The 18,372-nt window shown below is 42.9% G+C and overlaps 2 protein-coding genes across 2 annotated transcripts in view; one reads left to right on the top strand and one right to left on the bottom strand.

Moving 5' to 3' along the window:
• The window catches only part of LOC126297589 (probable methyltransferase-like protein 25), a 35,778-nt gene extending 29,311 nt beyond the window's left edge, over positions 1 to 6,467 (top strand). Inside the window, exon 5 of the mRNA XM_049988564.1 lies at positions 588 to 6,467. Within this exon, the coding sequence (XP_049844521.1) occupies positions 588 to 967 (380 nt within the window). The 3' untranslated portion in view covers positions 968 to 6,467. The remainder of the gene's footprint in view (positions 1 to 587) is intronic.
• Positions 6,468 to 6,478: 11 nt separating this feature from the next.
• LOC126297591 (actin-like protein 6A) overlaps positions 6,479 to 18,372 on the bottom strand; it is a 108,838-nt gene continuing 96,944 nt past the window's right edge. Inside the window, exon 4 of the mRNA XM_049988566.1 lies at positions 6,479 to 8,062. Coding sequence (XP_049844523.1) covers positions 7,853 to 8,062 — 210 coding nt within the window. The 3' untranslated portion in view covers positions 6,479 to 7,852. The remainder of the gene's footprint in view (positions 8,063 to 18,372) is intronic.

Raw genomic sequence — 18,372 nt, 5'->3', positions numbered from 1 at the left:
AATTATTGTATCCCTCATTTTTTTGCGTCCGGCCATCCCGATTTAGGTCTTCCGTGATTTCCCTAAATCGCTCCAGGCAAATGCCCGGATTGTTCCTTTCAAAGAGCACGGCCGACTTCCTTCCCCGTCCTTCCCTAATCCGATAAGGCCGATGACCTCGCTGTCTGGTCTCCTTCCCCAAACCAACCAACCAATTTTTTTTTTTTTTTTTTTTTTTTTTTTTTTTTTTTTTTTTTTTTTGGATAAAGCACTGTTTCCATACATCTAATGCAGCATGTTACAATGTTAACTTGTCATTTTCCAAAATTTGAAACACAATTTCACTTTTGAAAAGTGCTCTGTTTCACCTACCACAGCGAAAATGTCAAATTAATGTTGTGACATGCTGCACTAGATGTAAGGAAACAGTGCTTACACATGACTTCCATAATTGATACACACATATCACATGTTAGGACAACAACTGTCCTTGGGCCCATAATACCAACTAATTATGCATGCCAGATATTAATTCACCATATGTATTGATCGTGTGTGTGTTATTTCATAATAAATTTAAAACTATACTTCTCAACTATATTTTGCAGGTGGATATAATGTTCTAAAGAAACATCGACATGGAGTTAGAAAAACTGAAAACTCCAAATTTGGTGCAGTGCTGGATGATATGGTATCACGCTACACATTTACTGCTGCCAGTTCAGGAACGGAGGTAGCAAATGAGGAAGTTCGGCAGAAAATATTAGTACTATGGGACCGACACAAGAATTTATGCAGTTTAGCTGAAGTATTCACTGCACTGCAGCTTACAATTCAGGGGACTGCTGAGAGTTTTGTTTTGTTGGATAAAATTGCTTACCTGAAGGAGACAACGAGCTACCATGTGTCGTGTGATCTGACAAAAGTGATGAATGAACAAATCTCACCTAGATGCCATACTATAATAGCAAGGAAAGAGAGTCTCTAGTAACATCTGTCAGTTTAGATTTCTGTAATTGCAAATCAAGCGTGTTGCTATGCATGACTGGTCGAAACAATTTTGTCGAAAGACAATATTTGTTCTGCTCGCGGACAGTTGAAGCAAAATCCGGTAAATGTAAACTGTGCTTTGCTTCTGAGAGACTTGAAGGGAGTATAAGAATGTAGGACATCATTGTCAATGATAATAAGAGAGGCTTTCCTGCAAGAAGAAAGACTTGTAGGCAAGCTCTTGCCACCACAACCCACAATAGATGAAATTAGTGGTTTTCACAACAACATTAACTCCTGATTATTGCTCTATTTGAGCCAGCTTTGTCAGGGAGAAGGAACTTCAAGACAGAGGCAAAAAGGAAGAACACTATTTTGAAGAAGTATACCACAATGGAAAAAGATGGCCAAACAGTATTTGTATATGCTGCAACATTTCACTATGCAGTAATGAAGGAGGAAAATTGAAATGTAGTTGATGTTGTATTGGTGTACAACAGGAGCAGCCAATAACAAAGCTCTCCATAGGTGATGTACTCTATTCTACACAGGTTTAGCTACACAATTTGTGTGTATCATGATTCATTACCAAGCACAACAAAATGAAAAGACTGCTTTTTATACTTGGCTTGAAACAAGACCAAAAGGATGCAAACAAGTTGCCTCTGCTGGAAATTTTGAGGCATTCCAGCCAGAAAATGGTCCAAATAAAATTCCAGTTAGAATAAAAATACAGTAATGATGTGCTCACTAATGGCCTTCATGGATGAAAGCAGACAATTTAATAAGATGGTACATTATTTCCTAAGTCATGGTCGTGACTATAATCCTGACCAAGTGTTTGGTAGGATGAATAAAGACTACCAGAAAAAGAAAGATATTCTCTCAACAACTGAATACTATAAAGTTGTGGAACAACATGGCAGTGTCAAGATACTGGGAAGCAAAGGATTTTGAGCCCAGTACACTTGAAGCCCTACAATCTAAGATCCCTTTCAAAATAACTGCTGAGCAAGTTGTGGCTTATGAAAAGTCGAAGAACATATTGTTGTCAGTATTGGACATTTATAATGGAAAATCTGTAGAGGTTTAGGTACAGAAATCCAGAAACCTCAGCCAAGAAATGAGGAAAGTAAAAAAGTAGTATGTCTCTAATTTTATAAGGCATTTTAATATAACTGAAGGAGCTGAAGAGTTTTATAAGGACATTGTTGAAAGTGGTGGGTGGATTTCCATTTTAGTACTGTTGTAGCCAGTATTTTTTGTTGCATTTCAACAGTGTTTGTTGCTGTTTTGCACTTCTCCTTACCAAACATTTATGAAAAAGTGTGATAAAATCTTATAATGAAGTACGTTTTGTGTTTCTATGCTAAATGGACTATAAAATAGCTTTCTTTGTAATTAATGTTAAAGATAAAAATGAAATAGAAAAAATGATTTTAAATGTGTATATTAATGAAACTTTTGACTTTTGAACAAACTTTGTCCCACTATTCTGAAATAAACAATGAAAATTTTATGAAAGTCAAACACACAATCAGTATCAAGCCTACAAAAGCTGTGTAAATCTCAATTTATCTTTTTTTTATAATTAGTACTTTCGTACATATTTGAAAAATTTACCTTTAATATTTATCGAGTTTTGAAAAAATGCTATGCTGTTGAGACACACGGGCATCAAAGGAGAGACCTTAGTAGGCAACCATCATGTTGGAGGTGAGTGGTTCCCTCTTCACATAGTCAATGTTTGATAATAACCATCATTTCACGAGCTTATTGCCACCATTTGTGGTTGAGTGTGTCAGATCTAGCTATTTAGTGTAGAATGTCAGCTTTTTAATACTGATGTCAGCTTTGTAATACTGTTGATGATGATCATGGAGGGAATTTGGTGCCAGCATGTAATTTGTTTATTTCTAATAGCACCTGACACCTTCCACAACCAGTATTAAAACTGGTTACCTTAGAGTACCGTGATAATAACCAATGTTAAGGTAGAAGTTTAATGTTGATAGGAAATTGGTGAGGCGTATATTTGGTGACTGTGAATATATTCTACTGTGAAATAAAGTAAAGCTCATAGCAAGATACACAAGTTCTCATATTAGATCAATGTTTTATTTTACATGTCTATAGCTCTGTGTGGAAGCCTTCTATACGTTGTGCCCAGCTTTCCGTATATGTTGTGGGAAAGATATAAAGCACCGATAACAAAATGCACTTTCCTGCTTTAAGCTTAGCAAGTTTATTGCAGGGCTCTCATAAAAAAATCTACAAACAACATTGCATGCCTGTGATGTTAACTAGTGTATATTTCAAGACATAAAGGAATTAATGACACTAGCTGCCTGTCAGCATTGATTTGAATCAATGGGAAAGGTTGAAAATTTGTGCTGCACTGGGATTTGAATCCAGGTCTCCTGCTTACTAGGCAGATTGCCTGATCCCTGTGTCATCCGGACGCAGTGGTCATCGCAATTGCATGAACTATCCTAGCACGCCTCCCAACAGACCCAAATTCTCAACTTATACACACACTTCTGATGTGGTGCCTCTTGCCCATTATTCTTATTACTCATGGCATTTCGCCGATTCCCACAAAAGTCCGTTTGTCGTGTGCATGCACTAAATTGATCATTACATGTCTGCAGAACAGACATCACACATACAATTAAGGCGGCAGCCAATGGCCACTTCAGTGTGGATGCACACCTCACATGGACTCTAATGGGAATTGGCGAAATGGCAAGAGTAATGAGGATAGCGGGCAAGCATCAGTAGTGTGTCTGGGTCTGTTGGGGGCATGCTCGTCTGGTCCATGCAGTTGCGATGATCAATGGGTTTGAATGGCACAGTGGTCAGTGCATATGCCTAGTAAGCAGGAGGCCTGGGTTCAAATCACAGACTGGCACAAATTTTCAACTGATTTAAACCAATGCCCACTGGCAGTTAACGTCATTAATTCCTTTCTGTTACTTGATTCATAGTGGCCCCAGGATCAAAATGGTGTCTATTATTTCATACATGTCCGAAAGGATGGACACCACATATTTAGTGTATATTTGAGAAAACATATCCAAGTCTGCCACAGTGCCTCAGCAAATAAAGACAAGTTTGGTTTAATAATATCAAGATTGTAGGACAGCAAAGAAAACTCAAGTCCACAGAAAATACTTTTTAAGCAATGATTTCGTGAATTATTATATATATCTTTATGGTATACAAAAACTGACAAATACATCAATTGCACATGAATTTCTTCTTGGTGTGCCCCATTTTACTAAGGCACACCAACAAACAGCTGCTACTAGCAAAATATGAAAGAGAATGTTAACAAAGGAATGATTAAGATGGGTTTGCTCAAATATGCAATGAAATGTGTTCCTGTGAAATTCTCCCCCCTCCTACTTGACTTGCTTTCAACTAAGTTGTTCTCCCTGCAAATTATTATTCAGACTGAATGATTCTGGTGCCATGACTCGGAAAATACATCTTAGAATATGAATCACAAACACATCATAGAAATGGCATGCAGCAGAGGCAAAATTTAATTACTTTGTAACCAAAAGGAGTACTTACTCTAGCAAAATTCTGAGAATATTTATCACTATCATCATCTTCACAACTCAACAATGATTGTCAAAGTAATGTTGAGTTGTGAAAAAGGAAGCACTCTCTTATTTTCCTCCTTTCAAATAGCAAATATGAGGTTGGGTTAGGTGTTAGTGTTGTTTACTGTCCCGTCGACAACGAGGTCATTAGAGACAGAGCGCAAGCTCGGGTTAGCTAAGGATGGGGAAGGAAATCAGCCGTGCCCTTTCAAAGGAACTATCCTGGCATTTGCCTGAAACAATTTAGGGAAATCACGGAAAACCTAAATCAGGATGGCTGGAGATGGGATTGAACTGTCGTCCTCCCGAATGAGAGTCCAGTGTGCTAACCACTGCGCCAAGCAAATATGAGGAAAGCAAAAATGGCAGTATTTGTGTGTATTACAACACTGTTGTTTATGTACAAACTATAAATGCCAAGCTACTGAATGTTATTACTATAATAGTCTACATTACTCAAAATAACTGACACATAAAGGTACACTAGTTAAGTGACGAGTTACTTTCTTTTCTATACTGATTATGAAGGCAGTATTGCGTGGGACACAGTAACTCTGTGGCAATGTGGAAACAAATCTTCAGGAAAATTTGTAGCTGACACCCATAAAACTTTGGGTGCTGCCAGCTTGCTCAACAGTCTGATGCCCATGATTTTATAGGCGTTCTTTCTCAGTGCACCCCTTTGCTCATTTCTGTTACTACTAGATAGTGCAGGCATGCTGAGAAAGTATGACTTGCCTCTATTTGCCTCTCTTTTTGTGTGTCTTTACAGCAGTACATTTCTGCTATGCCAGCTCATGAAATTGCTTTTTTTTTTTTTTTAAGTGACAGGTATTTTCCTCCTAAAAAATCAAAACAACAACATAGTATGTGGCAAGCATCTGTTGAGCTCTTGCAGAAAGCTGAGCTCTCAAACCAAGCTTCAAAGCATAAAGATTCTCCAGGTTATCAACCAGAAACCATTTCCTTAAAAAGACAGAGAGAATGAAGGAAGGGAGAGAAACATAAACAATTCATAATGTGCTCTCAGATAGGCAAGACATTAACTGAAAAAGTGTGGCACAGAAACACAAGCTACTAGTGTAACGAATGTGAAGCAGCCCTTCACAAATTACCATGTTTTAAAATGTATCACACAAAACAAAAATTGTATTCTAAAAGAGGTCATTGTACATAAAACAAACTGTATGCTTCATTATTATATTAATTTCTGTAATAGAATAAAGTTGGATTCTGGAAAATTAAGAATGTGTATTTTTAACAACAAAGTTATCAGTAAATTACTTTATGAATGTAACAATATTATGAAAAGGACAGTTGCCAAACACCATATAATGGAGATGTTGAGTCACAGATAGATAGACACAACAATAAAGACTGTCACAAAATGTGCACTTTCGGCCAACAAGGCCTTTGTCAAAAAAATACCTCCCCCCCCCCCCCCCCCCCACACACACACACACATGATCACGGTCTCTGGCAGCTGAAACCAGACTGTACATATTTAGCACGAACAAAGTACTACAAGCCACTTTAAAACAGAATGAGCAGATTTTCTATACCATTGTTATTATTATAATCGTTGCAGTGGTTTGAAAGTCACGTTTTTTGTTATAGGTTCACTTGTTATGGCTCATGACCAAAAGCATGAATAAGAATTTCTTCCAAAATTTTTCGATTGTTGTAATGTAAACAATGTACAATCATCTGTACATTCGGCCACAATAAGAGGAAATGAATGCAATTAAATACCCACCCTTCTTTTTACATCTGATTAGCCCTGCAAGAACTAAATTCATTCATAAATCTGTGCTGCTGTATATGAATGTGTTTCTAGTAAATGCTGAACTGAGGACATGTAAAAAAAAAAAAAATAAAAAAAATAAAAAAAACCAGACTTAATACTGAAATTAACAAGGGTTTGTTTTTATTTCATGCTGCTCAACAGTTTAAGCAACTATTACAATAAATTAAAAGAGTTAACTTTTTCAGTCACTACTTACTAATTAACTAAACACGATCCACTTAGGCAATTGCGTATTCCTCTGGTGCAGTATTCTTGCTGTGATTACTGTTTCACAATTTCACCACACTACCTAACTTTTTAGGTATGGAATGTCTGCTTTCTCACAGAATCAATGTGTCAAACTATCATAACTTAAACCAACTACTTTGAGCTACATATGGACATTGCTTTTTTGTAATTACTCATAACAGGCATATAAACTATCATGGGGCACTGAGACTACAACACATAATGAACTGTTTTATACAAGTGTTAGCCAGGGTTTACAAATGAACACTATATTACCTGAATTATGTAAGAGTCATTTAAAATTTTTGTTACCTTGACAAGTGACACTACACACAAAATATTCTTTCACTGGAAAACACATTAAATGATGTAAAAGTTTTTGTGACAATTTTGAATTTCTCAAATAAATCAATTTTATTGTCTGCAATAACTCAAGTGAGCTACTACACTGTGAACGGATAACCTGTTTCTTTTACACAGGCAGTATGCATTATTATATTCCATATTTTTTTCAATTCTCCATGTTTGGTCCATGTACCAGGTTTTGCAAGTGTTAAACACTATTTTGTGTCTAGCAAAATGCAATACTGATGATTGCTTTCTCTAACTGTACTGAGTTCTGTTTGTAGATCTTTTTTACTGGTAGGGAATCTGGGTGCTCTGTTGCTCATTGTCCCGTGTGCAACATGTTTGTGTTGTTGGGTTACATTAATTCTTTTTTCTGCAGTCATTGGACCTTTAGATGTTTTGTAGGTCTAAGTAAGGAATATTTCTGTCCATATGTGAGTTGCATTTCAAGAAAAAATGCCATAATGAGACTAGTTTACTGCAAATAGATGAGGAAACCTGCATGAGTATTTGGGTGTGAAAGATCACTTATCAGTCTGAAAATGCAATAGGTTGCTGTCCCTTGTCACATACAAAATGCACTTAGATATACATTTAAAATGTCACACAGAAGTGAAGTACCTACAAATGTAACAGCTGTTGTCGACAGTACAACAAGGTACATAGCAACCTACAAACAACACAACCAAAATTTGTCAAAAACACAAACACAAATACAAACACACACACACACACACACACACACACACAGAATGATACTCTTTCTTTTCACCTTTTAAGTAAATCACGTACTTAATATAACAATTATGTAAATCAAGGTCTTGTTTCTCCTTGATCATGTGACATTTGCATGCGGCATTCAACTTCTTTACCAACAGTTCTTGGAAATTCATGGGCATTTCTTCTCAACCACATTTTTTCCAGCATCTTCATATTCCTGTGCTGAGATCCACATTTGCTGGAAAGTTCCCAAAGAAGCAACAATTGACCCTCCAATCCAGGAACTAATACGTCGACTTCTACCACCATGGATGACCTTCAAACGCATACTGCTTGGCGTTCTATGGGCCAACTCAGTACACAAACGTTCTGGAAAACCCTGTTGAAATAACAAATATCAGAAGACAATATTGAATTTTGTACAAGAAATCCCCAAGCTAAAATTTAAAAAATAAAAATAAACGAAATGAAAAGGGTTACTTCAATTGTTTACTCATAGTATGAGTACATTTACATTCTCTTAAATAATTTTGTTTAATTCAGCATATTATATCATGTTTATATTATCAGTTGTCTGAAACTCTCACTTTCTATAAAACAATTGCTTTGTCCTATTTGAAATTTTTCTGTATATTTTGCTTTCTTCACTTCTGAATTATGTTTGGCTGTTTATATAAGTACTTTCTGTTAAATAATTGCACATGTCCTCTATTTTTTCGTAACTGTCATTTTCAAAGATGAATTTGTCATTTAATCTGCTATACCTCACTATTTTTAGATAAATTCTTACTGCCTGGTGAATCTGTTTCTTTCATGCTGTGTCTATTTTTACTCAATATCTTACAAGCCTGTCGTCACTTGCAGTTCAAAAGTGGTTTACGGCTGTCACATCCTCTATAGTTTATTTTCTTTATTATTTGATCAAATTTACTAAGTTTCTCTTTTATTTCTATTTCATTCTTGCCAAGTCCATTTTCTATTTGTTTAATTCTGGAAGAATATGTTAAAGAAAAGTATCTTTTTTTCCTGCAAATTTTGGAAGCATATCCAAAGTCTAGTTTTTAGTTTTTGTCCTACTTTCTGATTAAAAATGTCCGCATTGTTGTCTTTTAAAAGCTTCTGTAACTTTTTGCAAAGGTATTATTTCTTCTCATTAGGATGCGAGCATGACGTTACATAGATTTGACTGATTTCCATGGAATACTTTTTAACCAGTGTTGCTATTTAATGTGTGATTCCTTCCATACCTATAAATCTATAATTTTCATGTTTACAATGCAGTGTACACCTGGATTCACTTCCTGCCCTGTTCGCCTAAAATAAAACACATGGTCTGATTTTAGTTCTGGTTGTTTTTCTCTCTGATAACCCTATTACACCCCATTTTATCTTACTTAATGCCTCTTTAAATTCCACTAATCTATCTCCAAAACCTAAAATTCTGCAATTCATTGTCCTTAAATAAAAAGTAATATATATGAGCGCAGTATATTCTGCCACCTCAGCTAATCTTGAGTCTCAGAAGTTATCAAAGACAACTTCTTTTTCCTCCATAGCATATTCTAGTTTCTAGCAATTTAGATTTGCAACATCTGCAATAACTAATCTGTTGTCCTACTGAATGTTATTCTGTGAACTCAATTATATCATTATTACCTTTGAATCACATCACAATCAGAACCACAGGACCACACTCAGCTGCAGGTCTCATCCATCTACTTTTGACCTACCCAGTGCCCCACTTCCACCAAGCACATCTGTGTGGGCATGCATTAATTTCGAGTTTATGGGCACTCAATGGCATGGTTATCAGTCAGTGCCCTTACATGTATTAAAAGAAATAGATTGTGGATAAAACAGCTAAAATTGTTGCACACAGTGAGGACGAAACCCACAAAACGGCACTCACGCACTCACTCCCATCTCACTCGCGTTTAACCACACAATCACTCTGTCTCGCACATCCTAAGACAACGGAGAAAGGGTGAAATGTACTATACCAGGGATTAAAACATAAGTAAAATGACAGAAGTGCTAAAACAATGGCCCACAGAAATGTGACCAGCTGACCACTTACAAAAATTATGGGTGAGCCAGTTACCATATCAACACATTATCAGCCTATCCCTAAAATCTTAGGACACATGTTGAACAATTCACAAAACTTTAAAACCCTAACCACATCCATTTCAAAGTCAATTAAAATAGAGGGCAAACCTGTTGCTGCCCTCTGGTCTGAAAATAAAATGCAGTATAATTAAATGTGGTGCACAGTGATCTTTACTCACATTAGAGGGCCCTCTCGATGGAGCAAGAAGCCACAAGTCATAGTGTTGTGGCCTATGTGAAGACGAGGAAGGGGAACCTGGTCCCTTCTATGTGGCTGGAATGAGGTACACCACAGCCATGTTGAGGAATTTACTAGATCGAGCTTACTGTCTGTCACTTCCAGCCACTCATCCTTCCATTGATGTTGTTGTAACGGCGACCGGAATGGTCGCGGGGTTCAAGTGACGCAAAACGCGGCAGGACCCGTGGAGTGGCCCGTGAACAACAACACAACAGGAGAGGACGGACACGACCAACGAAGGTTCTTACGACAACAGCAAGAACGAAACAACAGAGTCAAGAAAACCTACCTAGACAACCACGTCAACTCGTAAACAAAACACGAAAGTATATACGCTGTCTAAGGTGAGGCAATATGTCCTAAGATGTACACAAGGTTAGACTGGCAGGCTGAGCGAGAGGCAGGCACTTAAGTACACTATTGAGGACGCCACTATTCGCCACTGCAACCACGTGATCCACTGTGGCGCCCTCACTCTAAATGCGGGGCCGGAGGCGCGCGCCGCCACAGCTTACGGTGTGATTGTGTGGAGACTTCTAGGGGTCTTCGACGCCCATGAGGTCTGGCGGGGATTCAAATTCCGTGGCACACGGCCCACATACTTGGGCATAGGGGCGGAAACGCTTTGGACGGTGCCGAGGTGGGAGGCAGTGAGAAGAGGAGCCGGGCTTATCAACCGCTACTGGCGGGGAGGAAGGGATGCCCGAGGTATCCATGACAGCCGATCCAGAGTCCAGGACAGGGGAGGGAGCCACCGATCCACCCGGAGGTGGAGAGCGCCGGCGGCAGGCCCTCGAGGAGATGGCAACCGGGGGCTGGGATGGTGACTCGAGGACCACGTCGGTACCTGAAGGAGGTAGGGAAAGAGGCGGCGGCACGAGTCCCGTGGCGGCATGTGTGTGGAGCTGATTATGATGGTGGCGCTCTACCCTTACTACTACTCATCAGATAACTACTCCTCTTTGAGGACGCAGGATACTTTTTGCAAGCGTCAACGTCTGCAGCGATGTCACACGCCGCCCAAGGGTTGCGACGACCGTGGCGGGTGTCCAACCTGCCTTGCGTCCATACTTGTGGGCCCACACGGCTGTGCCGGGAGCACACCACTTCGAGGGCAGGGAATGGGGGCAGGAGGAGGATGGCATCAGCAAATGGAGCAGGGTTCATGGCTGTCGCCCATGAAAGAGCTCTGCCGGACTGCGTCCGTCATTTGGCGTAGTGCGATAGGTGCTCCAAAACAGGGTGAGGGCTGACGTGGTTGGAGAAGTGTCGACCGCCTTAGTCAACTGTTGTTTAAAAGTGCGGACAAGCCTCTCCGCCATGCCATTGGACGAAGGGTGGAAAGGGGGACTACGGTTATGTTTGATACCATTGGCCTGACAGAAGTCGTGGAAGGAGGACGCCGTGAATTGGGGACAATTATCGGAGACCAATGTGTGTAGCAGACCCTCAATGGCAAGAACCTGGGCGTGAGTGTAGCCTCCATGGTGGTGGATGCCATTTGGACAACATATGGGTATTTGGAGTAAGCATCAATGATGAGTAACCACATGGACCCCAAAAACGGGCCCGCAAAATCGATATTGATGTGATCCCAGGGCCGGCGAGGCACAGGCCAGGGCGCAAATGACTGAGGGGGACTCGCCTGATGACGCGCACAGACAGTGCACCCATGGACCAGGTGCTCAATATCGCCATCGATGCCGGGCCAATACAAATGCCGGCGGGCCAAAACTTTCATGTGGGACATACCCCGCTGGGAGATGTGACAAGGCGTCCGCGTTAGCATGGTGGGCGGTGGGCTTATACTGGATGGTGTAAGCATAATTACGTAAAAACAATGCCCAGCTCTGGAGACATTGAGCCGTCCATCGGGAAGGTGAGAGTGGGGTCCGAAAAGTGTAACCAAGGGTTTATGGACGCTCAGGAGTGTGAACTTTGCCCCAACGAGCTAAGTGTGAAATTTTTGGACAGCGAACACGATCACCAGAGCCTCCTTTTCAATCTGCGAGTTGTTCCATTGTGGTGGGGTCAATGTCTTAGAGGCATAAGCGATGGGCTGTTCAGAGCCATTGGCATCCCAGTGTACAAGGACGGCCCCAATTCCATACGCCAACGCACATCAGCCGCCACAACAAAGGGGCTGTTCAGAGAAAAGGGAGTAAGACAAGGGGTGGACTTCAGCATCGCCATTAAACAGAGAAAAGCCTGGTTACAGGCAGAAGTCCAATCAAAAAGTACCCCTTTGCGACACAAGTGGTTGAGGGGTTGAGCAATGGAGGTAGCCTGGGGCAAGAACTTAAAGTAATAAGTAACCTTGCCCAAAAACACCTGGAACTCAGATAAGTCTTTGTGACAAGGAAGGGCCTCAATGATCATGACATTATTACCTGAACGGCGAATGCCATCTTTGCTAAGCCAGTGGCCTAAGTATTCCACTTCCGGTTGAAAAAAACAACACTTGTCCAGCCGACAGCGTAAACCAACAGACTGCAGAGTGTGAAATAAGGCAATGAGGTTTTTCAAATGTTCCTGGCGGGAATGTCCGGTGACCAAGATGTCATCCAGATAATTCACACAGGCAGGGATAGGCTGTGTAAGCTGAACCAGGAATCGATGGAAAATGGCCGGTGCCAAAGAGACACCAAAGGGAAGGCGCTTTTACAATCCGAAAGGCGTGTTGATAACCACGATGTTCTGAGATTCAGCATCCAAGGGCAACTGGTGGTATGCCTCAGCCAGGTCGATATAGGAAAAATACTCTCCCCCGGCAAGCTTGGCAAGGTCTTCCTGTCAGGGACTGGGGTAAGCGTCAACGAGGGACTGAGCATTGACTGTAGTGCCGAAGTCCCAACACAGCCGAAGGGATCCATTGGGTTTCCGTATGACCACCAGTGGTGTCGTCCATGAACTATAAGTTACAGGCTCCTGCACGCCAGCGGCCTGGAGCCGATAAAGCTCTTGCTTGACCGCTGGCCGTAAGGCCACCAGAAGGGGCCGGGCCCGGAAAAAGTGAGGCTGTGCATCCGGCCATAGGGGGACGTGCACCTGAAAGAGGGAAGCACATCGGAGATCCGGTGCAAACAACAATGCACAAGCGGAGCACAGATTGTCCAAGTCCTAAAAGTGAACAGCCGTGGAAACGACCTTAACTTCATCGGAAATTGAAAAGCCAAACAGTTGAAATCATCCAGGCCAAAGGATGGTCGACGACAAAGAGGATTAGGAGCTGGGGAACACACTTGTACGTCGCCTGGACGATGAACTGCCACGAAGGGAAATGGAACCGTTTCCATAAGCGACCAAACGGCGAGAGGGAGGCGACAACGCAGGAGATCCCAGCTGGGTATATGTCGCCATATTAATCAGGGAGACAGTGGCCCCAGTGTCGACTGGAAAACTGACATCCTCAGTGAAAATGAAGACCACGAGGAAAAGCTTCTGCACCGATGGGTCATCCTGTGGGACGAATGATTGGAGAGCATGGACTGTATCTTGAGGCCCAGGAGGGGCAGGACTGGAGAGAGTTGAGCGACTACGACAAGTCGATCGGATGTGGCCCTGCGAATGTGCAGTAAAGCACTGTGGGCAAGATGCAAGTGGGCCACGTGACCGGCGATGAGGGGCGACCGAAGGCACCGATGCAATAGAGACGTCGGACGACAATGAGTCCCGACGGTGCTGGCCTCTGTTGTTCGGGCCATGCCGATGTCGCGAGGGTGGAACCCGCCATGACACTGCGATCGCCGCCACCTGTGGTCGCGCCATAAGACACTCATTAGCCGCTTGAGCAATTTCACAGGAGTGGACATTGCGGAGAATCTCTTCCAAGGAGGGGTTGTCGAGTTTCAACGCCGCATTACAGACCTCAGGATCGGCAGCCAGCTGAACCACCACATCCCGGATCAGGGAGTCCGCATACGAAGCCTTACACTGCTGATTGATGCACGTAAAATCACATTGACGGGTGAGACCCTGCAAGTCCGTGACCCGGGAACGATACGATTGACGAGGCTGTTTATGGTGCTGGTGGAACTCCAGCCGAGAGGCAACCACATGGTAGCATTGGGAATAATAGTTTGTCAGCAAAAGGCAGATCTCCTAGAAAGAGAGAGCCACAGGATCGGACAATGGTGCCAACTTGCGGAGAAGAAAGAACGTCTCTGGAGAGTCCCAAGACAAAAACAACGACTGCTGCAAGCAGTCGTCCGTGACTTGAAAAGCTGTGAAATGTTGTTTCAACCAATGTAAGTAGGTTTCCCTGTCCTCGTTAGCATCATTAAAGGGTGGAAACGACAGCGGACGCAGGAAAGCATCGGACACCAGAGGACTCGGCAGCTGTTGTGGTAACGTGTCCCGGGCATCGACTTTGCCTGTTAGCAACTGCAGCGACTTTTGTACGATGTCTAACTGGAACTGCTGCTGCTGCTGCTGCTGCTGCTGCATGAGCTGCTGCTGTTGCTCCAGCAGACAGACCAACTTCACCTCCATACCAACAACGACCACCGTTTACCTCATCGCCAAAATGTTGTAACAGCGACCGGAACGGTCTCGGGGGTTGAAGTGATTCAGCACGCGGCAGGACTCGCGGAGTGACCCGTGAACAACAAAACAACAGGAGAGGATGGACACGACCAATGAAGGTTCTTACGACTACAACAAGAATGAAACAACAGAGTCAAGAAAACCTACCTAGACAACCACATCCACTCGTAAACAAAACACGAAAGTATATACGCTGTCTAAGGTGAGGCAATATGTCCCGAGATGTACGCAAGGTTAGACTGGCAGGCTGAGCGAGAGGCAGGCACTTAAGTACGCTATCGAGGACGCCACTATTTGCCACTGGAACCACGTGATCCACTGTGGCGCCCTCACTGTAAATGCGGGGCAGGAGGCGCGCGCCGTCACAGCTTACGGTGTGATTGTGTGGAGACTTCTAGGGGTCTTCGACGTCCATGACGTCTGGCAGGGATTCAAATTCTGTGGCGCGCGGTACCAGAGACGCATAACCCTGCACTTTAACAGTGAGGCAATAGCATGCAGGGGGATGCCACACCGATCTAACGGAGGATCATGACATGCCTCCTTCTGCTACATCCACTCTTTCACTCCCCGCAATACCCATGTGCCCTGGTACCAAGCACAAAGACACCACCTTCCCCACCCTTTGTAATTGGAGGAGGGTATTATCCTGCTAGGTAAAAGCATTGGAGAGTGTGAAGGGCACTCAGGGAATCAGAACAGACATGGAATTTAACACTCAAAATATGTCTCATGTGCTCCAGTGCCCACAATATCGTGTATTATTCCACGTCATAGATAGTAGAGTCTTGAGGTAGTCGAATCCTGAGGACTTGATTGAGGAAAACAACAGACCAATCAACGGAGTCCCCCAGGTTATACCCATCCATAAGTACAGCTAGCTACAGAGTTGTTGTGTTTATTTAAAATATCAGATAATTGTGTATTAAAACGTATGCAGGAGTGCAATCTCCCCCACACTGCACTCTGGACCTCTGCAGTAACCAGGGTAGCAACTGGTTAAAACCCTAGATTTCAGCCTGTACGTGCCCCGCACCATGGGACTCCAGCACACACTTCACACAGATTCCAAATGGCCTCAATGTCTTTAGATGAGTGATAAAGAGGCATTCCAAAGCTGGATGAGACCCTGTATGATATACTGAGGAATTGGGAGTAGTAAAGAACCTGACACACCATGAGAAGCCACTGAATGGCACATGGCAGTTCACCAGCCTCAACACATAGACTGGGTATAGTGCTGGTCCCCTCATGGCATACAGCGTCAGTGATCTTCTGGTATGAAGGTGTTGCTGACCCACACCCAGCTGCGATTGCACAAAAGGCCTATAAAACATGAGCAGATGCACCCTTTTCACTCCCCAAGACCTGTGGCTACGACGCTTCAAAATGTTCAGTGCCTTCTGGGACTTTAGATTCAGGTCCTTTAGGTGTGGTAACCCAGACCATTTGGAGTAAAAAATGAGGTCCAAAATACCGCACAAAGTCTTTAAAAGGGAGAATGGTATTCCACATACACAATTCAAGTAACTTAAGAATACAGTAAAAATGATTAAAATTAACGCACGCGTGCACACACACACACACACACACACACACACACACACACACACACACACACACACTCTCCTCTACACAAAATGTAAAACCAGCCCAGTCCTCTGGCCTCTTTTGTGGAAGGGTCAGGGATTTTCACCTGCCTCGAGATGACTGGGTGTTGTTGTTGTCATCATCATTCATGAAAGTGGCAAAATTGGATTGAGCAAAGGTTAGGAATTTTACGGGCACTGATAACCACGTCGTTGAGCACCCCACAAACCAATCATCATCTTTAGTGCAAGCTGCAACTGATGAGTTGCTGTTGCTATACTGGAGGAAACAGAAAACTGCTAAATTGTCCACAAATAAGGAGAATTGTATGGGACTCCTTACCATAGACATGATACTGTTTAGGACTATAGCAAAGAGGGCAACACCAGACCAGACTTGGTTAACCATTCATTCCAAGTTCTTTCCAACACAGCTCGTTAAGGTGATGCTTCAGTAACTGCTGGGACACATTTTGTCCTTTCTTGGCTTGGGGAGACGTATGGAAAATTGCTGTCCACCACGAGCTGGGACAGTGATCTGTCTTCCATATCGAATTAAAACATCATAAAACCACTTCTTTTGATGCTGGTTTCAAGTTCCAAAGGATGCTCTATCAGATTTGGTCATGACCGGGCACAGAATCTTGAGTGTTGGACAGTGTTAAGTCCAGCTCCCACATGGAGACTGGGCAGTTGGGGGATTCTGCAGTGTAGGACCTGAGGCCCAACTCAGCCCTTTCCATGGTGGCATGGTAACAACGGAATGCTTGATTCTAGCTAGCAGTGGTAGTAGTTGTTGCAAAATTCTCTGCCATTGTCTATGTGATGTCTCCTGGTGTTGTTTGTTGACAACCCTGATTCAACAACACTGCTATAAGTGACCAACTGCCTTCACTGGAAATCCTCCTGATAGCTTCCCATATTGTTGTAGGGCAAGTATAATTGTTGATGGAGTCTGTAACGCTTGCTATGACCTTTTCTTGCTCTTGTTCATGATGCGCTGAGCCTTAGTAGCCCTCACCAATGGAAACACTGTGATGTTTTCTGCCATTGGGTGGCACTTATCTGTTGCAGAGCCTCACGGCTGAGCCAGATTACTGAGTAACACTCAACAGTCCACTAAGGGGCAAGTTATCTCCTAAGATAAGCTGAGAACTTTGGCATGGAGAAACCAGCAGCATAGCAGATTACTCATGTGATGTGGTCCACTCACTCCTGGATGCTGTCATAGCATTCAAACACAGCCAACTGGCTGAACAGCATCCATCTGGCTCTGCTGATCATTCATTGTGGCAGCCAGTGAGAGCTCCATCCAGTAGGTGAATGCAGAGTGGTTAAATGGTCATTGGAATCAAGGTCATCAGTGACTTCCCACTAAATGGAGTCCGCAAGGGCTTGAGAGAAGCAAGAGAGGTTGATGGCTGAGAATGACCTAGTACTAGCATAAGGATGAGTGGGAGAGCCTGTGTTGAGGATGCACAGCTCGTGAGACATCATGAGGCTCTCTAAAACCCGACCCTGAGGGGAAGTGGAGGTCGAGCCCCACAATACATTTTGGGCATTGAAGTCTCCCATAGGAGAAATTGTCGGGGGAGTTGTTCTATAAGATCTGTGAGAGTCTCACAGTCTATCACATGTTGCACAGGTAAATACAATTGAGCAAACAGTAATCCTTTGGCACAAACAAATTTAAACTGCATCTCAGTAGCTGGGGGAGTGCAGAGGACTGGTAAATGTTACTGACAAACATAACATCCCCTCCCTTGGCCCTTTCCCCAACCAGGTCATCCACATGATAGCATATAGCCACATAGTAAGGGGCACCATACACTTTAAAATGTGTTTCCTTCAAACACAAACGGCTTTCCTGCGCTAGGAGTTTCATTTCCTCCACATGTGTCGTGAAACCATTAATGTTCCACTGCACTTTTGGAGCCGTCTATCATGGCGGTAACGCCTCCCGGCTAGCCGTGCTGTCTAACACACTGCTTCCCGAGCAGGAAGGCATTCTGGTCCCCAGCAGATTGCATTGTGGTCCCCAGCATGAATCTGCCTAGTAGATTAGTGTCGAGGTCCAGTGTGTCAGACAGCCTGTGGATGGCTTTTCAGGTGGTTTTCTACCTCAGCAAACGCAAGCTGGTTCCCCTTATTCAACCTCAGTTACACTGTGTTGGAGATTGCTGCGCAAACACTGTTTCCTCCATG

This window comes from Schistocerca gregaria, chromosome X (genome assembly GCF_023897955.1).
Source record: "Schistocerca gregaria isolate iqSchGreg1 chromosome X, iqSchGreg1.2, whole genome shotgun sequence".
Taxonomy (NCBI): domain Eukaryota; kingdom Metazoa; phylum Arthropoda; class Insecta; order Orthoptera; family Acrididae; genus Schistocerca; species Schistocerca gregaria.
The sequence above is the reverse complement of the archived record's forward strand: the minus strand, read 5'-3'. Positions and strand labels throughout refer to the sequence as shown.